The following is a 21,562-nucleotide window of genomic DNA, read 5'->3' as shown; positions in this document are numbered from 1 at the left end:
CCCGGCCACACAGAACCACGATGGCCACAGGACTTCAGCGGAGCGGGGAAGAAATGGGCAGCTCGACATGAAAGCAGGGCAGGGCGAGAGCGCTGGCAGCACTCGTTGCACAGGCTGGAGGCCAAGACGCGTGCACGCAGCAGCGATGAGGAAACGCCGGGCGCTCTCACGAGCGGAACAGTGAATGTTGCGCTCGGCTTCGTAAGCGGTGAGACACGGGGAGGGCAAGGCCAGCAAAGCTGGAGTGTGTTGGCAAATCCAACAGAGGAAGTTTATTTTCCAGGTGTGTGAAGCGGTGTTGCATTACACCGTGCAACAGAAGGAAAGTGCCGACGCAGAGGTGGGTTAAGACGGAGCACGTGTGGGGGAACTTCGCAGCTCAGCGCCGGGCAGTTCTCTTTGCTCCGGGTGCAGAGCTCCAGCACTAGCAAAACATGATCTACAAAAAGAGAAAAGAGCCCCAGTCCTCAGTGCTTAGGGCAAAGGGGTCTCCTTGGCTGCCCAGCTGTTTGCAGGGGATGAGGGCAAGGCAACGGGAACAGGCAGAGAACGAGGTGGGCTGTACAGGATGGCACAGGGCAGCAGAGGTACAAAGGAGCTCTGACAGAAGAGCTCGGAGGTGGGTGAGTGGGTGAGGAGCAGAAAGAAATATATTTCTGGCAGCAGAGATTTTATTGTCTACGTTGTCTCTCCCTTGCCAAAGTGACTATAGAATTTGTGAAATGTGCAAGCCCCAGATTCTTCAAACCCTTGTTAGGGAAGTGTGGTAGCCAACTTGCAGAAAGGAGCGAAAAGGATTGCAGGAATCTGGAGGTGAAAGGTGAGGAAGAACAAGAGAGTGGCTGTTCACTGAAGATCACTAAGTCAGCCTTCTCCAGCTTCAAAACTTTAATTCAGCTTTTTATTCCATTATATAAGATATAAATTCTGTAAACTATATTAGCATAATAAATATATATCATATGCTATCATTTTTGTTCCTGAATTTTCATTCAGCCCCAAGCAAAACCTCTCTGGAGTAATGCGGGGCAGGACAGTCAACACACACTGCCCAGCAGCCTGGACCCAGCAATGCTGGACATCATGAGGACTTTGGAAGTGGCTTTGTGAAGGTAAAAAACATGACGGGCTTTTAAGCAATCTTATTACTGCAGGCCTTCCCACACCCCAGTATTGCAGCAGCTCTCCTTCCAGCACATTCCCGACCCACACAGAGCAGAGGTTTCAAGCAAGGATGGGGGCTAGGACACAGCCCTGGTACTGCGCTCTCCAGCACACCCCTGCGCATTGAGGAGCACGGCAGAGCACACAGACTGGGCAGGGGGTGCCACTTTTTGGTGCATTGGGGTTTCCTCACTCTGAATGCAGCAAGGAGGGAAAAAAAAAAGCAAAGCTGGGGCAGGTCTGAACTGCCCAAGCTGGATCAACGACTGCGCAGTGCCAGGGAACATTCCTCGCCATCATTAGCGAGCAGCAGCCACTTGCTTCAGTGTAGTGAGGGATCTGCATGCAGGGAGCTGATGCTGCGCCCCGCAGCACGGACCAGGGAGGCTGCAGCACAGCGCCAGCACGCACACTGCAGTCGGGGTGCTTTGTGCCTCCTTTTGTCTGGATCCCATGGGCTGGATCCACAAGAATCCGTCTCATGTGCACATCACGCCGCTTGAACTCTAGAGCGACCTTAAGCTTACCGTGTGGGGTAGAAAAATATTTGAAAGAGAATTAATTCGAAGGTTAAAAGCCACTGAACCAAGCAAACATCTTGAAAGTAAATAAGCTTTAAATAAACAGGTTGAGTCCTACCCACTTTCCCACCCACCTGTGTTCCCATTGCTACACATCCCTCCCCGTGCATGTTGGCCATCTCGGTGTATGTACCATGTTCCACATCAGCTGAGGTGCCAGGCAGAGTGCTGCTGGCACGCAAGGACCACGGTGGCACAAGCTGACATGACACACAGAGCGCAGCGGGGATGAGTTAAGAGCCCAAGAGAAACACGGAGAGCTCTGGCCCTGTAGTGTTGGGTGTGCAGGGGGAGAAGGGCTCCCCTCCTGAGTTTGTGCAATGCAGGAGAAAAAACTCTGAGTTCAGAGCTGCAGCACCTCAAACCAGCTGCAGTTTCACAGAGCACATCCCAAGGTGGAGGGGATGCGGGCAGCAGCAAGGGGTCTCGTCCCCTTCCCACCAGAGGGGACGGCAGGGACAGGGCACACACAGTCATCACCTCTGAGGCTGTCCCTGCCCAAAACCATCACTGGAAGCAGCTGGGAGGAGGCACGCTGCTGGGGACAGCTGGCACTTGCGTTGCTGCTGGTTAGAGCACACTCCCGGAGAGCAACGGGGGAAAATCAAGCAGCCTTCATGCAAGCCTCCCTGCTCCCGAAGCCCCGAACTGGACGGGGTGATGCAGCCTGCTTATTGCAGCACTCCGCGCGTGATCAGCGCTTCCCAGCTATCAACACTTCGTTTCAATAAGACCAAGTTGTGCTGTTTGAATAATATTTATCTGGGCCAGAAGTGACTCTCTATTGGCTTGATGACATATTTATGCCTATGATCAGTGAGGGCGTTTTTCATGCTTCCCTTTTTACTTCTCTTATGCTTTATGCATCTACATAAAAGCACCACTTGCACCCGAATGTTTTGATGTGCACCTAGTATTTATTCCAATAGCAGACTGCTTCTTGGGGCAGGGGTATTTTCCCCATACCAGGACTAAAACCATTCCCATTTTCCAATTCCAAAATTTGTTTTCTTTCCAAACTGCTCCAGTGTTCCCTGGAAGGCTCATTACAGGTTGCCAAGACCCTTCATTTAAAATGGCAAATATGCCAAATGGAGATTTGCTTTTAATGAAACGTAACTAGTGAGGCCCCAAGTTTTTCAAACGTTCTTTAAAACTTGAATATTTTGTGAAAAGGTGCAAGTCTCCTCCACTCTTCCAGAAAGCAATTCCTGCACAAACCACAGTCACAACGTCGCCATTAACTGCTTTTTGTGAAAGCTTTCTGATCCTACCATAAAATAATGAACATTGGATACAGAATGAGAGTTCTCTAAAATAGGAAACATAATAAAGGTGAAAACTTTGGCCTGCTATGCTGAGCTTACACGTAACACTAAATGATTGTTTTCCAAGAAAAGGTTGTAAGAACAGAGTGACCCTTGGACTAATTTAACCACGATCTGCAACTAAGGTACAAAATCATGAAACTAGGAACCAGAGCATAGGATCTTCCTCACCTTCCTCCTTAAACATTTACCACGCAGCATGTAGAGGGATATGTCACTCCGGGACAGAGCCTACCTGCAAAGCTACAACCCAGATTTCAAACAACTTAAAAGCTTTCGAGTATTTGAGACATTTCAGTGTGGTGAGCACACAGCAGGGTTGTGAAAACACGACCAAGAAGCCATCATTATCCTTATCCATTTGCTTGCAGCATCAGTGTTTAAGTGGAGGAGGAGAGAACGCATGCTGAGATTTTTATGTCGGTAAGATCTAGAAATAGGATGGCGCTCTCAGCAAGTCAGCAGAACCATCCAAGTGGTGTGGGGAGCAATAGAAGGGGATGCACAACAAGGAGCTCCAAAGGATGCCCAGCCTTACCTTGTGCACACAGGACTTGGCGTTCAGGAAGAACAGCTCCACCGTCGTTTTGTCCTTGAGAAAGGAAATGCTTTCAATGTAGAACCTGACAAAAAAAATAAATAAATAGAGCAAAGTTACTTTCTTGAATAGGTTTCATCTTCCTCCCAAATCATTTGATTTCCTCAGCTTTATGCTCTCCAGCAATAAAGCGGTACAGAGGAACTACAAGCTACTGCACTTCATTTCCTGCCTATTAGGAGGGAACAAGCAGAAAATTGTGGGTCAACAGCATGAAGGGAACAAAAAAACTCCTTTTGTTCAACGCATCACAGGTAGCTGACGACTTCTAATCTCATTTGCAAACCCTGTCGAGGTTTAAAGCAGCAAACCCCATCCCTCCTATGCAGGCAAAACCACAGAAATGGAAAAGGTAACTTAAAACTGGGTGTTACAGGTTGGGGAAACAGCCTCATGGAAATGGAAAAATGGAAAGCCAGCACCCCACAAAGCAGTAGCTAATCCCACTGCAACCCACCAGCCTCTGACATTTGTGCACAACTTGCCACCAGAACAGATTTACGGTTATACAGTTCACATAGAAACAAACAAGCAACGTGATGCAGAGGCACAACCAAATAAAGCAATTCCATTACTGGCTGCTCTGGCCCAGCCAAGGTTGGCAGATGTGTCCTGATTTGTGTTATACATGTTATACAGCTATGCCAAACATGATGCACACAGCTGGCACTCTGCAAGCCACACACAACTTGTCTGCACACCTCTGACTCACTCAGGGCATCAAACTAAGCAGCGCTGAGACACAGAGATGCAGAGAAAACACGTCTCTAATTTGAGGAGCATGGAACTGCCAAGTCAGTTTAAGGAGACAAATTTGTGGGAACATTGTCCTGTCAATCCTTCTTTAGCTTTTTTTAAATCCTTTTAGGATTTAAAAGCAGAATGCCTGTGCTTCATTATCATCACAGATTGGATCCAGACTCTCCCGCATGATGCCAGAAGAAGGTGCACTTCTGTTTGCAGCCAAAGGGCTGGGGCAACCACCACCACCTCAGCAGCACAGCCCCCAGCAGGGCTTCTCAGCTTCCAGCCTGTGATACGGGAGGCCAGGAGGGCTAACACAGCCCACACAGCCTGCCACGCTCAGAGACGATCCCTTGCTTTGCACCTGCAGTTTTTTTCAGCCCAGACCATCAGTCATAGCTTACTGCTGCCCTCATAAGCAGGGCAGCGTCTCCTGCTCTGAAAAGGAGCAGCACCCAGTCAGAGCTGTTAGAGCAGGAGGTGGTGGGAGCCCCCGAGTTAGGGGAAGCACTCCTGGGCAGATCTGGGTGCTTCACTTCTTCCGTGGCACAAGCTGAATGCTCTTATCAGTGCAGTGCAGATGGAGAACACCAGAGCAAAGAGATAAGGATGTTCGTGGGACAACAGGCATGTTTCAAAACCAAATATAGCGTTCTCCTTTTATTTCTGATGCTGTCAGCATCCTTTAAACTAGAAGGATATTTTTCTAAGTCCTAAACCTGCATCGTACAGCTCTTCAGCAGCTGAGTGTGCCATATGAAAGATTTACATGACTGGATTGAGTTTATGCAAGCATAAGAATTGGTATCCCCTCTCCAGTCCATGCCCACTCACTCAGACCAAGGGCTGCCCTGCAGCTGCATCCAGCGGGGTCACCTTGTGCACGGCCAGAGGTGTGCTGGTGCTCGCTGCCCATCACCTGCACACCGCCTGTCCCTCCCATCCCTGCTGTGCTTCTCCATCCCAGCCTCCAACTGTGCATTTCAGCTGCTCCCATGGGAGTTTGAGTAAAGAATAGACTCTGACAAGGCACATGTGCTCACACGAGATAAGCGTCTGAGCCAACCACCCAAGGCCTGTGCCACTGAGCAAAGGCCTGGAGTCACTTATGCAAAGAGTTGTGACAAAATGCAGTGCTGCACATTTTGAATCTGCTGGAATATCTATTTTTTAACCGTAAGATAGTTTTTACATTGCTAATTCTTCCTGTATCTTCCTCCTGCTCTGCACAGGCTTCCTGCTCACCGCCCTCTTCCTTGGCTCCCAATTGCTTCTTTTGGATCTCATCACCCTGGAGCAGTTAAGTTTAAAATTAGCTTTTAGAAGTTGATCTTCCCAGGCCCATTCTTCACGCATTAACTCTTGCCGAGGTCTCTACACACCCTGTCCTGCAGAGGAACATCTTGCAATGGAGAGGGCAAAATTGGACATCACAAGGCAACGACATCAGCTCCAACCACAGAACTGCCAGGAGGTGACAGCTCAGGTGTGAGGTCATGGTAGCCCCCAGTGGGTAGGAGGCATAGAAAGGACCATGTCCAGTCATATATTTTAGTTTTGTAGGTCCTCAAACAGCGAATACTTTGAGGAGACCATCAACCCTTTTAAAATGTTTTTTTTTTTTTCCCCTCCCTTTCCTGAAAAAAGTGGAGAAGGGGGGAGGAAGAGAAGCACTTAACTCCATCACAAATAAGCACATATTCAGCAAAAACAGAGTGCCACTTGGTGGAACCCTTCTCTCCGTGTCTAGAGTGCAGAGGACGTGGCAGGGCAATGGTGCCAACTGACCGAACTGCACAACAGGCTCTGCTTTGGAAGTGCTTCAGGTAATTAAGCACACAAGGCATAAATCTTGATAGGGAAAGTGAATGAGGTCAGTCTGCTCTCATTTTCCTCACAGACTAAAGAAAACAAAAATATAAACTCTAACAACACTAAGAATATGACGTTTGGTCTTTTCTGCCAGCACAGCTCTGTCTGTTACGGGCCTGAAAAAAACACATCCTAACCAGCAGAGCTTTGCCAGCAGAAGTCCTAAAGTAATGCAATTACTTTGACCAAAATCATCCCTTTGCCAGGGATTTTATTTTCTCCTGGGGACTGGTTGAAGCTGTGTGAGCAAAGAAGCCATAAGCAATCCCTTTCAAGTGCTGACAAACCTTAAGTAAACATAAGAACATGAAAAAGTGTGATTGTTTAAACAAACTGCATCAAAATATAGCACTATTAAAGACAAGTCAGACAAATAAAAGATTTTAAAAGGGGGTGATTTAAACAAACAAAAAGGAACAATGTGCTAGTACCAGTTTAAAAAGTAGCAGGTTCCAAACTACCTGATTTCATAGCTAAACACAAAAGAATGCAGCACTTACCTAGGACTTAGTCACCCTTTAAAAATAACGTATCGGTTTGACATTTATTTCCTATATCACTAATCCATTCCTTTAAACAAAAACCGCTGGAGATAAATGAACCAAGTGGGTACTGTTTTCTCTCTGGAAACAATTACTCACCTAACAGCAAAATACAAAGTTGCTGGACCTGGTTTCTTGGGCAAGTCATGATCCAGGACTCTGTGGTCCAGCTGCAGCCAGACGCTCTGACCTCTGCAGAAACAGATTGAGGGGATGGTTACAAGTAGGAAGGGAAACGTGGAAATGTGGTCTTTCCAGTGCATGTTTACTCCAAGCATTACTTTAAAAAAATTGCAAAATTTAGCTCTGAAGCAGGCAAACAGTTCAAATTCCTTCCTCTTTCCCTAACTTCAGATGTTGACATAATTCACTTTTGAACATTAGGAAACACTCTTTACAGTTGTATTTTCAGTTGTAGCACAAAAGCCATAATATGATGTCCAGAAAAAGAAGCAGACCCTTCTTTGCTATAAATGGGGCGACTTCCATTGACTCCTCGTGCACAGCAGGGGGATCTGATCTGTAGCAAAGGGTGGCAGTTTGCATGCCTCTAAAATTGGCCTCTTCAAATTGAAAAAAAAAAAAAAAAAAAAAAAGAAAAAGAAATTGGAAACAAAATAAAAATAAATAAACAAAAAGTAAGATAAATAAAAATAATAAATTAAATCCCCCAAGCCCCAGTAACCTCCCTCATGACCCTGAAGCCTCAGAGCAGCCCAAGAGCCTGCTGCTGCCCCCAAATGTTGGGTCTGCCCAGCCACGGAGCATGGGTGCCCTCCAGAGGCCACACGCTCATTCCAAGCCCTGCGCACCCAAGGGAGCCTCTGGAGTCCCACAGGTGGTTTTGGGGATGCCAACAGCTCTTAGCTAATCCACTGGCAGCACTTTAAGGCAGCTCGCCACGAGGGAGCGCCAGCAACCAAAGACCTCCAGCAGAACTTTGAGGCAGCTCTTGAAAAAGCCGTGTGTGAACAGCAGTCTGAAGGGATTTATAGAAGAGCTGGAAGGTGTCTTGAAGAGATGAAAAGACAAGGATGTGGCAAAAATACTCAAGATGAGAGCAACTTAATAATATCCTGCCGCAGTAAGGGGTCCAGAGACGAGTGGCTACTACAACCCCTGTAAGCCCCAGCAGCCAGTGCTGCCTCTTCAGGGTGACCCCAAACTCAGCTCAATGTGGTCTGTAGGTAGAAGCTCCCATGAAAAACACCATAAAAGTGGCAGCAGAGAGAGCAACAGGGACTAGTATTATTCTCGTTGGACAAGAAAAGGTTTATTTAGGGGCGATATTTATGCACAAATCCGTTTCTCCCTCTACCTTCAGCTGTTTTGCGCTTTCAGGGAGCTGTCAGGTAACACTGCTGAAGATGCCAGCCCTTGAGAGCTGACACCCTGCTGGGCTGCACCCTGCACACCTGGGAAAGCATTTTGGGGCAATTCTGAGAGATCTATCTAAACAACAGCAAAGATTTCCATCAACTCAGCTGCCTCCATCCAGCAGCAGAAGCAGGTTTCTGGCTGCAGCACCTTGCCCACAACAGGCAGCCACCACAGAAGCTGTCAGGGGGTGCAGCACAGCTCAGGAAGGGAGAGTTGGGCATTTACAACATCTGCTGCTTTTGTAGTTCTTTTTGGCAGGCTGTAGAATAGGTTGTATATCTAAAAGCAATAGGCAAGCAAAAGGAAAAATTGTTTACAGGAAGCCTACCTTCATATTTCACAGTTCAGGACATTTGGGTTTAAACAACTCGTTGATAATGCATTGAGACTAATGTGGAAAGCAATACAAGCTATTTGTTTCGAAAATAAACCCAAATCCTTTTTGTTATTATTAAAAGTGCAGAGTGGGGAAGTTGGGGGCGTTCACCTGGGAAATTATTTCTGAATCAGCTTTTTCATCTTGTAAGATGAGCGTGAAAAGTGAAAGTGTCAGGCAGGGATTTTACAAGTGTTTTCCATTTTATGCCAGCCAAATATTTTCCAATTTTTTTTTTTTCCTGTTTGGTACCTTCCTCTTTCATCATCCAAACAGCACAAGCAAAAGGGAGGAAAATCTTTCTTCAAAAAGGCATTTTCCATCACACTGAGCTGCCACAGTGTCTGGGATAGGTTTCACTTTGCAATAAACCACAGCTCTTTAAAATGAATTAGCATACTTACGTATCATCTATAAAAGTTATCCCAAAATATTCCTTTTCTTTCAGGTTGAAGTGTGAGGCCACTAGGTCCAGTAACTCGCGAGACAAAAGCTTGGGCTGTTGAAAGATTCAAGACCATTTTATTCATTTCAGTTCAGACCTTTCATTTAAATAATCTTCTCTGCAAACACTGACACAACTGCAGACGGCATGTTGAAAGCATGCCCATTAATTCCACTTCTCTTATTTGCTAGATCTAGTAAGAGATGCAACATCTTTCTTCAAACAGCATTCACAGCTCAGCCCTGACTGGCACTCCTTAAAAAAAAAAAAAAAGGCATGGAAATCTGGCAAAAAACTACTGCAAATACTAACAAACTCTATACAAACACTAGTGCAAAAAACTATTATTTTTAATCAATTACAGGACAAATTAGGAGCACAGAGAGGAAGGTGACAAAGCATTTATAGAGGTCTGGGTGACTTGGGAGCTTAAATCTCCACTTTAACAACCAAACTGGTGGGACTTCAGAGCCCCAACACAACTTTTTCAGTGGAACTTCTGCACGGCTTTAAGATTTCACTGATGGTCACCGTTTTGGTGACACCCCCAGCTCCCTGCAGTGGCAGGGTTACATGAGCACTATCAGAGCAGAATAAAAATCATTTTGCCCCGGGCCTGGCCACACCACCAGTGCCCAAAGCAGAGGGATCTTTACCTGAACCAGCAGCTCCAAGTTCCTGTCATCGAGGAGATGCACCTGGCAGTGCCGGCCCTCTGTCATCTGCAAAGACAGCAACACAGCACCGTCAGGAACAGGAGGATCTGTGACCTTGCTGCTTTGCACAGGGCCACGTGAGGCTAGGACAGCATACAACAAGCCTGTAACCAGCACTGATCAGGAAACCAACACTGTGCTGGAGCTCAGCGACCTTCTATGAGGACTTTCTGCTCCAGTGACAAGTGGAGATGACCAAGGACTGAAGAAACCTCCATCCATCCAACCCTGCAGATGGATCAGCCTCAATTTGGTCTGCTGACCGGGACCTGGTCTCCAAATTGGAAGGAGTCTCCAAGAGCACATTATTGCTCTCCCATAAATAACTTCTCATGAGAAGTAGAAGCTGCTGCTTCCCCAGGATGCATGTACAGGTCAAGAGAGATGCCTGAACTGCATTAAGCACAGGACAAGGCGTGCAGCCTCTGCTGCTATGCCTGGACTGCTTTGGTTCCCACTTCGTGTCACATTTATCCCTTGCAATCAACATCTCTCTCCTCTTCACAGGAGAAGAATTCAGAAATAGCTGCACATTATTCTGCCCTTTTAATATCTGCCCTTTGAAATATAATACATTTCCACAAAGGCTTTTACATTATTCAAACTCTGTTCTAATTACGGGCTCCGGCCAGCGCAGGCAGAGGACCAGCTGCACGGCTCTGGGGGTGAGAGCTGCTAAAGGAAACCTGGCTTTTGTATTTCTTCTCACAGCCTTAGTGACTCGTGTTCCTGACAGCACCAGCTCCTCACAGACTGTAAATCCTGAGCTCTGAGCAGAGGCTGAGGATTGCTCAGATGGGGGCTCCCCATGGGATTAGGCAGCAAGACGCAGCGGTTCCTGCCCTGTGATGGCGACAAGGACGGGGCTCTGCTGCAGGAGCCAGCCCCGGACTGCTGCAAACCCAAAACTTGTAAAGACTTAAAAATAAATAAATAATGAAAATAAAGCCTTCCCTCACCCAATTCCAGTACAATTGAAGAGATTTCCCCTCTCCCCAGCACTGGCCCATTTCAGTGCGCTGCTGCATGCAGCAAGGGCTGCAGCACACTGCCTCTGCTGTAACCAGCCAGCCCCTCTCAGCCGTAAGAGGCTGAATTAACAAAGGTTTATTGTTTGAACTAATTGAGCTCATTTTGAGCAAAACCCATGAGGGAGCCTCTTCCCAAGCAGCATTACAAAAAGATTGGAGATGAATGTCTGCAGGCACAGCTCTGTCTTGTGTGGGAAGATGGAGCGAGCTTACTGGTATCAGTGCCACAGGTGCTCCTTACTAAAAAATTACTAAAAAATATGGATAGACATATCCCTATAGACATATCCCCCAACAGACATTACTAAAAAATAGGGATATTTATAGATAGCACCGCATTGTTCACCAAAACAGCAATACTCATAAAAGGACCACTAACAGAGAAAGTCTAATTGGAGAAAATACTTCTCTTTGACTTTCTTGTTCTGCTGTCAGTGTGAATTCACACAGAAGGCCCAGATGAAGGGTGACCTCAAGCAGCTTGTGCATGCAGGGGTGCAGACCTGAGGCTGCACCACCACAGAGACACCAGCGACAGTCCTATACGAACCACAGCTGCACCCCTGCAAGGAAACACTCCCAGCTTCCTCCTCCGGGGTTTGGAAACAAAACTGCAGCATCCCCATGCTGGCTCCCAGTGAGCTCCACACGATTTATCCGCCTGCTGCACACACTGTCTGATGTCTTTCAATCCATTACGATCCCATCACGGGTCCATTTGTTACCGAGAGCTGCAGGTTTGACACTGCACGTGCATAAAGGAGCTGCACGCTGCCGTCAGTTAATCATCTCATCAGCACACCCTTCAAGGTGCTGCACGTTTCTGGCTCTGACATACTGTTACCAATCTGCCCCTGTTGTGAAGTGTCAGATCCAATAGTGTTTTTAAATCATTCCCCATCTGTTGCTCTGAGATAGCAAAAGGGTTGCCATTATTTAACTGCGAGCTGCTTTAGCTTTTTACCCAGTGAAATCACATTAATCACTTCTGACTGTTTTAATTGCCTCAGTTGTCTATTGTTAAGGAAAAAAGGGTTTCTGTTATAGCAAACACATACACAAAGCCTTGTGCTGAGGAGAGAGGAAGGTTGCCTGCAAGATTAAAACATAAAAGAAATACCAGCCACAACCTGTGCTCCTCCTATTCAGCCACCCAAGGTGATCACAATGTACCTTAAAAGTAATTAAACCTCACAACGCCCCTGATGATAGGCAAGATATAATTATCCCTGGTTTTATCGATGAGTAAATGTAAGGACACAGCTTAAGAGTCTGATTTTCAGAAGGGCTGAATATTCACAACTCTGCTTGGAAAAAACCACCACCTAAATCAGCTTCCCAGTGGGCCAGCAAGCTGAACCAACCCACATTGCTGCTAGGTCCAAGGCAAAGGAGAGGAGAGAGCAGGGAGCTCAAGAGGAAAGCGAAGCCCCTCTTAGCAGTGGCCCACATCGTATACATAATGCAAAATTACACGCTTACCATGGGACTGGTTTTAAAACAAAATAGTATGTAGTATTCAAAGTCATCGTGGTAGTCTGCATGTAAAAACAAGCCCTAATTTTCTTCCAGCAGCCAATTAAAAAAACATGAAAAACCTCCAACTAATCCAACTCCTGAAATCTCCTCCTGAATCAGTGACTAACGTTTAATACCTGGGACTCCGGCAATCTCATCTTAAAACAACTCACACACAGCTGCTTCCCAGAATACTGGAAAGCTAAATCACAGAATCAAGGAACATCCTGAGTTGGAAGGGACACGCACGGACCATCGAGCACAGCTCCTGGCTCTGCACAGGACCACCCAAAAACCAGACCCCGTGTCTGGGAGCCGTGCCCTAACGCCTCGTGAACTCAGGGCTCGGGGCTGTGACCATGTCCCTGGGCAGCCTGTCCCAGTGCCCGACCACCTCTGGGTGCAGACCCTGTCCCTAACCCCCAGCCTGACCCTCCCCTGTCCCAGCTCCATGCCATCCCCTCGGGTCCTGGCGCTGTCCCCAGAGAGCAGAGCTCAGCGCCTGCCCCTCCGCTCCCTGTGAGGGAGCTGCAGGCCGCCATGAGGCCTCCCCTCGGCCTGCTCTGCTCAGGGCTGAACAAACCCAGGGATCTCAGCACTCCCACATGCCTTGCCCTCCAGACCCCTCACCATCTTCATAGCCCTCCTTTGGATGCTCTGAAATGGTTTTATTTGTCTACGTGGGCACGCCTGGTGGCTGGGTGCCTGCTAAGGTGTCTTCTCCACCAGTCTGCACTCCCCACGTTGCACCAGAGCCCCGTCAAGGAGCACAGATCTGCTGGGGTGACTGCCAGCTTTGCTTGCAGGCTTCAAATCTTCAGCAGGGTTAACTAGGGAAGCCCAAACATCAACCCTCAGGCGCCTCTTGCAGACCCAAGGCTTTAGCAACCAGCACCGTGTTTCCTGCAGATGTGCAAGAGCTTGCTCCAAAAATCCCCACCCCATTCCCGATGGGGCAAAGTGCACTTCTCCTGCTTACCCTGTATTTACAGATACAACTGGAAGCAAATCACTCCCAGCCACCATCAGGGAGCAACACAAACCCATCCTGCATCAGGAACCTCACCCACGTGAGCGGTCATTTCCAAGCAGCAGCTCCCTCCTCGCATTTTCCAAGCTTTGTTCATAAGGGGGGCAGAACAGAAAGCTTCAGGGGCTATCAGAGCTGAGAGACCAGCTCAGAAGCACAGCACAAACCAGGTATCAGTGGTCTGCTCCTCTCCTGATGCCTGAAGAAAAGCTGGGGAGCTTCATAAGAAGCATCACGCTACCACAGTATCACAGGATATAAAGGATTTTGGCTCTGGAAGAGCGTCTTCAGCTCAGCAACCAGACACCCTGAGCTCCTGGAGCTGAAGGACTTGTTTTTAACTCCCCCAGTGACATGGGTGTGATTATTTCTCTGCAGCACGTCCATCTGCCTGGCCAGCTTCCTTGGGCTCTGGAGGAGCCTGGACCTGGTCCCCAGCTCTGCGGGTGCAGGGCTCCTCCTTGCCCAAGACCCAGTGCCCTGGAAGCCCCTCACAGACACGTTTTCATCTTTAATTCAGAACGCCTCGCTAATCTGAACAATATAATTGATTTTCTATTTAGCTGGACCAATCAATCATGAGCTGAGCACAGCTGTCTGGCTCAGTTAAGGGGCAGCACAAGCACCCTTGAGATATATATAGGCTCACATCTGTGTTTTCAGCTTATTCTCATTGATTTTGCATTGTCTGTGCAAATGAACAATTTGGTTATATTTTTGCAACATGCACCCAAGTCAGTCTTTTTAGAAGTTATTTTTAAAAGGCTGCTAATATTTAGGCTATTATTTAGCACAGAAAGCAGCAGCATAACATTCATTAAGTATCCCCGTATCATCTCATCCTCAATAGGAAATTAGCAGAGCGATGCAACGCAAACATTGTTTTTGCCAATGTAATGGCAAAGCCATCCTGAGATTCAGGGCTGCTGGATTCTTATTGTTTCCCAAAATCACCCAAGAAGCAATATAAAACTCAAAAAAAAAGGGAAGGAAAAGGAAAGAGAATAAAAATCCCATCTGATGCAGTATTACTGCAATTCTGCAGCCCCCCCTAACATAGAGGCAGATAGTAGCATTGGGCTTCCACCAAAAAGCTGATTTATTTAAATGAATATAATGAAGGAGAAATAATTCTCAGGATCTATGGGGTTATTCCAGGTCTAAGGGTCTCAGGAACAATGGGTTAAAATATCCAGAAAGATTTAGTCTAGCCAGGAGTTCTTACAAAGTGAGAGGAAGAAGTTTTGTTCTGCATTTTTAGGTTTATATTACTTTAATACTGTTCACTTAACAGCAGTCAGTAAAAGAAAAACACATTTTTTCCTCCACTTCACTTGAGACAAAAACTAAGACAAATTCTCCATGTAAAGTCATGGAAGCAAGATTTTCCGAGATGTCAGTCCTTTAAAAAGGGAAAAAAAAAAAAAAAAAAAGTAAGGCAGAGAGAAAAAGCTTATGTCTTGGCTGCTTAAACCAATTCACTGTAATATCCTGAGCCTGAATGTTTATTTGGGGAAAAAAACACACAGGATATTTACGCTACTTCTCTTCAGCAGTAACATCCTCCGTAGCTGAAGCCAGTTGTTACTTCCAACATTTTTAGACATTCATCTGTGTCATCACACTCAGAAACAAAAATAAGAAAAAAGTAATGAGGGTGTAAACAGGAAATCTCCAAAAAAAAACTTAGGTCAAAAAAAAAAAAACAAACAGCTGACAGAATACCAGCTCCTGCAGCAGGATTTAAACCCCTCTTCCCTTCCTCGTGATAAATCCCTGTGCTTGTGCACGGCTGTCAGTGAGCACCTGGAAAATACCCGGGTGTGACAGACAGCAGGGCTTTGCTCCCCGCAGCACAGAGCTGTAAGCTCCTCGCAGGGCAGCCACATGGAATTAAACTTCACTGCCCAAGCAAGTAGATAAATGCTATGAATGTTTAGGTAAGGAAAACCCCACTGCTGATCCACAGATGAGAAGAGGGGACCATTTTCACCCAACAACCGTCCTGCACACAAAGCTTTCAGCATCAGTTCTCCAAGAAACCACACCAGTGTGTTAGAGCACAGCTTGCAAAAACCGGATCCCTCGTTCGTGAAACAGGCACGGCCCTCAGAGCAGCTCGAGCAGTCCAGGAACTAAAGGAAATCTTATGGGATTGTAAAAAGCAAGAACTATTTCCCCCCAATTTATGAGATGCCGGCCCTTCAGCACACAGACACAACCTCCCTGAGGTCGGGGACATGGGGGCCCCCCAAATCCTCACCACTTTCTTTTTTTGACTGGTGCCCAAGAGGCAGCAGCACTGCTTTGCAGGTGCACGAGCCCAGACAAGAACAAGCCCCGCACTTAGAGGATTTCGTCCCCAAATCCCTACCTGAGCTGCAGTTGACCGGCTATAAAGCCACGCCAGTAATTTCCTGTAAGGGTATTTTTGCCAAACCTTTCTTCTGTAACTCATAAGGCTGTACCAGATTTCAAAGCTTGCTATTGAAGCCCCTACGCTGACCTCAGATTTTCATCAGGATTTAGGTGGCTTTTTTTGTGCTTTTTTTCCCCTCCTTCAGCCATGAAGGCATTCTCGAGCAGATCCTCAGCTGCCTTAAATCAGCACTGCTTCTCTGACTCGGACACAGCCGGCTTATGTCTGGGCTGCAGACACGGCCTGGGAAAAGGAGGAAATAAGATGCAAGAATGTGTTGCCCTATAGAGCTGCCCTAACCAGGCACATCCCAGGAAAATACAAGCAAAGGGCTGTCCCTCTGGAAGGAAGGGGCCTGTGTGCTGCTGAGGGGGTAAGCAGGGAAGAAGTTGTAAGTTGTAACGCTTTATAAATGACCTCAGAGTTTCCTAGGGTGTTTACTGGGAGAGCAAAATCTCACCATGGTCCAGCGCTCAGGGTCACATGAAGCCTTCAGGAAAAAAAAAAAAAAAAAAAAATAATAATAATAACAAACAAGGATTTGGTTTTATACCAGCATTCCTATGAAAACTTTGTAAAGGATCCAAAAAATGCCTGAAAAGTGCCTCTCGCCAGCCTTTCTGCAGGCCGTGGCTGTGGGTAGGAGCCCGTGGGTGGGAGATGGGCAGGGGTGGAAAAGCACCGAGGGGTAGGTCCGGGAAGCACCACACACCCTGCCTCGATGCTGCCCCTCTAAGCAGGCAGGGTTTGGGGCTGAATACACCGGTCTCCTCCCAGCCTGATCCCTTTGAAGGGCACAGTTTCTGCAGCCGTGCAGGGAGCAGCACGCGGCTCCAGACACGCCGCCTCCCCTGTCCCATCTCCAGGCTGTTACAAAGCCTTTGGCTGAAGTCCTGGCCCCAGGGAGTCAAACTTTGGTGTTAGCTTCAACAGGGCCAGCATTTTGCCTTAAATCATTTGCTATCTTGCCATTAACCTCAACAGAAGCCAGGATCTGCTTTACGTTAAATAGCTGGCAATGCACTGAGGTGGCTGGCTACATCTTTCACCCTTCGTGCTACAAGCAAGACACCTCAGGACCCATCCCATGCTGCCAGCATGGCTCCAGTGCTGCCTCCTTCCTCTCCAAGGGCTGCAGACCTCCCTCTGCTCCTCGTCCCAGCAGGAGCCGGGCAGGGATGGGGACCTGCTGAAGGCTGGCCTTGGATCACACTGTGCACAGGAATTGTGTTTTAAGACAAGACAGGCTGGAGGTTACTCACTTGAGTGCAAGCTGGTACAAATGCCCCTTTGATGATGCTCTCCAAGGAAATGTTGGCTCTACGTGAAGTTTGGCAAAGAGTAAGAGATAAAACACACTGCCTGGAACCGGAGCCTAAAGGCTCTCTGGGTTGCATGGCACCTTCCTAAAATAGCACCATGAACTGAAGATATGAAGACAAAATTGGCTCCTGCAGAGCATCAACTGACTTTCATGTTCTGGCTCAGCTGGGGGGGCTGACGGAGTCTGGCAGAGCAACAGCCCAAGCGCTCTCCCCCACCGCAGGCGACTGCAGCTTTCGGGGCCAAGCGCCAACACGCTTTCCCTCTGAGCCTCCTTTTCCCATTTATTTCTTCTTGCAGGGCACAGCTGATGTAAAGGACTCTTCCACTTGTCTGTATTTTACCGATCATTTGCCGATTTGCACAGGATTCAAAATAAAAACAAGAAAAGAGCAAACAGGAAACTTACGCGCAGGCCTTAAAACTCTACGGCTAGTCCTAAAAAATCAGGAAAATTAATAGGAAGCAATCAGCACAAATCTGCCATAAACATCAAGTCAATGAAATACTTCATCCAACATCTGCTTTCCTTGGCAGAACTCTGCTAACGAACCGGTGTCTGTTAGGGCTGTGCTTATCTCGCTCTGTGCCGCTGTGCTCGGGTCATTACCACGCACGGAGCCCGTGGAGATGTTTTGTTCCCGGGCACTCTCCTGGGAAGCGAGGGGAAAAAAAGATCCCGAGTGAGCAGAGCTTTCCTGGCAGCACCTGTGGGAGGCTCCCAGAGCCAGCACGGTGCCGGGCTGCACTCCTTGCTTCTCCACCACCACCCATAGGGCACCTGCATCCCTTCCCCATCAGGGTCCTCGCACCCTGTTCATCCTCCAGCCCAGCCCTTTCCTCCCCCTTCCTCTCCCTGGACTTTTCCAGCTGCTCCCGTGCTTGGCAGGGGCCCCTCAGGAAACCCGGCCGCCAGACGTGAGGTAAGCAGGAGGCAAAGAAAAATATCACTAAGGGCTCTATCGCACGTCCATCCGAACCTCCGAGCCACCTGTAACTTCTGCGAGCTTAATAAAAATGCAAAGAGCAAGCAGATAAAGCAAGAAAAGCCTGAACGTCTCAGTTGTTTGGATTAACCCAAAACCCTAAGCATCGGCTGTGTGGTGGAGAGGAGCTGGGCAGGGCCAGCTCCGTGCCAAGCACACCACCAAGCACCCCGAGATTTTGGGCAGCCTGGGACTGCTCCAGGCTCAGTGCTAAAGCAGAGCGAGCTCTTCTCATCAGAGCCTCTTCCTCGACAGCCACTGACGAGCTCCATGTGCACTTCTGCAACCCCACCGCCAACCTCGGCAGGTTTTTTTGGGGGCAAGGGTGGGAGCCCTCCTGATGAGACATTTAATAATTAGCAGCTGAAAGGAGCCACTGTGCCAGGCGCTGACTGCCTTTTTCTGGTGACTTATGAATTTGTGCTTTGTTCAGTGTAAATGGTATCTCGGAGCAGCCTGTAAGGGTAATATCTGAAAACATGTTTTTTTTCTGTAAGCAGAAATTACAGACCTGCTTTTCCAGTGCTGCAGAGCTACCCGAATAAAGCCTGGATTTAGCCCTTTCCTAAAGCAGCCGGGACAACGCGAACAACAAAAGCAGGAAAAAGCAGCTGTAAATGCCGAGAATAAACAACCAGCCCCTCACCTCCCCAGCGGAGTGCAGGGAAAGGCACCGAAATTGTTGGGGACTCATCTGTCAGAATCAAAAAGAGCAAGCAAAAAGGTTGCTGAAAGCAAACTCACTTTGCTCTCTGCTGTTTTCTGGCTGCCTTCTCTCCTGCAAGCGCAGCTCCCGAGCTCTGCATTATCTTTAAGTCAGCAGACAATGCGACAACAATAAAAAAGAAGTTATTTGCCTTTGCCAAGCATCAGAAATTAAAATACAGCCTCTTACCTCCAAGCCACACACCCTGCTGGATTTAAAAGGACTGGAGAAACCTGAGAAGTCCCCAACAACAAGCGTGCACTCAGCCTTTGTATTTTCTGTACATTCAAGCTGAGGAAGAAGGGAGACACGATCCCGGACTTCTTCCGTTGCCATATAATCTCAAGGAAGTGACCTTAGCATTTGTTGCTTTGATTACAGATTCAGAAACAAAAGCCCTACCAGCGTGAGTCAGGGGACACAAGAGGTTGAAATGCAATTGTTAAAACCAGGGGGTGGGGGTGAGCAGGGAAAGCATTACAATTATTTTTTTTCCTTTGTAATATTAACCCCTTTATCATGAAAGGAAACCCAAAAAGCAGCTATTGACCACGGGCATGACACAGTGCCCACCTCAGGGCAGAGGAGCTCAGCCCCGTCCACCAGAAGTTGCTCACAATCAGAGCTGGGCTTTCAGGACCAGCTCTCCAGCTCCACAAGTTTCAGCAGATTGTGTTCCCGAGCCCGGGTAAAGTAACACGCAGCAGGGGCAACAAACTCGGGGCTCTCATTGCTTCCTCAACCCTCACTGCAGGCACCCAGGCACACATCGCACGGCATTTTCCAGGTTCCCTTCCAGGGCGCCCCTGGGGAGGAGCGCAAACCCGAGCTGACACTTTTGGCAGTCCATCTGAATTTGTTCTGCTGCCAGGGTTGGTCTCCAGGGGTGCAGTTTGTGCTGGTGGAGGCCCAGAACAGTTTATCCACCTCTCTGCGGGGCCGCTTTCTGCATGGAGCACATGGGGCTGAGCTTGGAGCACGGCCAGCGCCGCTCTGGCACTTCAGCCTCTGAGACCTCCCACACCTCTGGGCGTCTGACACAGCAACGAGCGAGTCAAAGAGCACAGGTATTGCAGAACCAACTCAGGCTGCTTTCTAAGACTGCTTTCATTGAAAACAACCCCCCCCCAAAAAAAAAAAACAACCATGAAATAGAAACCCCAAAGAAACACACACAAAGAACTCCAGGATGCAGCTCCTCTGCAGCACGCAGTCCGTTACCCCCAGCCAGGCACACCAGAGACATCAGATCTTAAATTTACACATGCATTTACTTCAAAATAGAAAACAAGAGGCTGTTCCTCCTTCAGAAACACAGTTCAGCAGTATTGATCAGCATTTCAGCACAGAGCAGGCAGGAGCTCTGGGCGGGCACCGCAACTTAACTGGATGCTCTCCTTCAAAGATCTGCGCTCCCAACAACTGAGCAACCACTTTGCACAGAAAGGACAAAGTATGAGGACTTCTCCACCCAATTTTTTTATAATCTAGAGATTAATAATTTGAATTATAACAGGAAATTAAGTTTGACGTCTGGAGGTGTCTCGTCCTCCTTAACAGAACAACCAGCTTTTATCAATACCCACTTCTACAAACAAGGACTTCTTTTTTCCTTCATGGTTACTTTGTGTAGTATTCTCATGCTGTTTCATGACTCCAAGAGCTCTCAATTTCACAAGTTTCATGAAAAAATCATGAGCTGGCCCCACAGGACCAAGGGTGCCAGTCCAGGTCCAGCTGGCTGCTCCAAACAGCACCGGCAAACTACGGGGTGGCAACTGAGACAGTTTGGGAAAAGTATTTCAGAGCAACAGGCTTGTGTTTATCTCCAAAACACAGAATCCAAAGCCACAAAATAAGACGGAAAATAGAGAGTGAGTCATTTTCCCTTAGAGAAATGACGTGAAGGTTACCTGGGTGGTGCCAGCTTCTGCCCTACTGGAGCACCACCAGGGACAAGAATAGTTGACAGAGGGGAAGGGCAGAGCTCCTTGGAGGATCAGGGAGCTTATACAAACGCACATCTGGGTGTGTAATTCAGCTGTGGGCCACAGATATTTTTTAAACTAAATTCCCTTCTCATCTGGAGAAGAAATAGAGTGCCAGGAGGAGGTTGCAGCAGCCGGAGGACGCGAGCATCCCAGGGCACAGCACAGCCCAGCTCCGTTGGTGAGCAGCTGCAGCTCGCTCGCTGTCGGGGAGGAATTACCCACTTTCACTACAGCTTAGCAAACACACCGACCTGCAGGGCTGCTGAGTGCGTGTGCCCAGCCAGATTCCCAGAGGGCTTTCTCCACACTTTCTCTCCCAAAACAACCGTGGCAACCAGACGCAGCCAGTCCAGCACCAGGCAGGCAGCTCCACGTGGGCACAGCAGGAACCCCTGTGCCCAGGGCTGCCACCTTGCTGGAGATCGCTCCCCTTGTGTTGCTGTCTCTTTACAACCTCCGTCCCCTCCTCGTGCACTTCTGCTCTTTTTCTCTACCTGTTTTCCCACACTTCCTCACAAGCTGTGCTCAGCTTGGAGTAGGAGCGGTTTTGACATCTCAATGGAGCCGCTTGGTTTTATTCTTGTCTCTCCTCTTTCCCTGCTTGCCCAGCCTGCACATCTCATGCCGTGCACTTCTCGTGCTGCCCTTCCCTGCTCTCCCCATCTCTCCCCTCCCACCTTCGAGCCCTTTGCCTTCCTCTCTCCCAGGAGCCACCCACCCACACGGTGCTCTCAAGCCCACCACGTACCCTCCACGCAGCCCACCTCCCACATCAGCTGGAAAACCAAGCCAGGAAGCCACAGTCTTAAAAT

General features: G+C 48.2%; 1 protein-coding gene across 6 annotated transcripts in view; it reads right to left on the bottom strand.

Annotated features, from left to right (window-relative positions):
- The window catches only part of FRMD4B (FERM domain containing 4B), a 106,882-nt gene that overhangs the window by 47,652 nt on the left and 37,668 nt on the right, over nucleotides 1–21,562 (bottom strand). For 4 of the 6 annotated variants that reach the window (XM_082768596.1, XM_082768597.1, XM_082768593.1 and 1 more), the window contains exons 2-5: nucleotides 9,687–9,752; nucleotides 8,990–9,084; nucleotides 6,929–7,021; nucleotides 3,612–3,696 (exon numbers count right to left, since the gene is read on the bottom strand). In XM_082768596.1, the coding sequence (XP_082624722.1) occupies nucleotides 3,612–3,696; nucleotides 6,929–7,021; nucleotides 8,990–9,084; nucleotides 9,687–9,752 (339 nt within the window). Of the gene's footprint in view, nucleotides 1–3,611; nucleotides 3,697–6,928; nucleotides 7,022–8,989; nucleotides 9,085–9,686; nucleotides 9,753–18,797; nucleotides 18,863–18,948; nucleotides 18,986–21,562 lie in introns of those variants that run through there. The other 2 variants (XM_082768594.1, XM_082768598.1) reach the window with 2 other exon arrangements.

The sequence above is a fragment of the Aythya marila genome, assembly GCF_965140915.1.
Source record: "Aythya marila genome assembly, chromosome: 10".
NCBI classification, from domain to species: Eukaryota; Metazoa; Chordata; class Aves; order Anseriformes; family Anatidae; genus Aythya; species Aythya marila.
The sequence above is the reverse complement of the archived record's forward strand: the minus strand, read 5'-3'. Positions and strand labels throughout refer to the sequence as shown.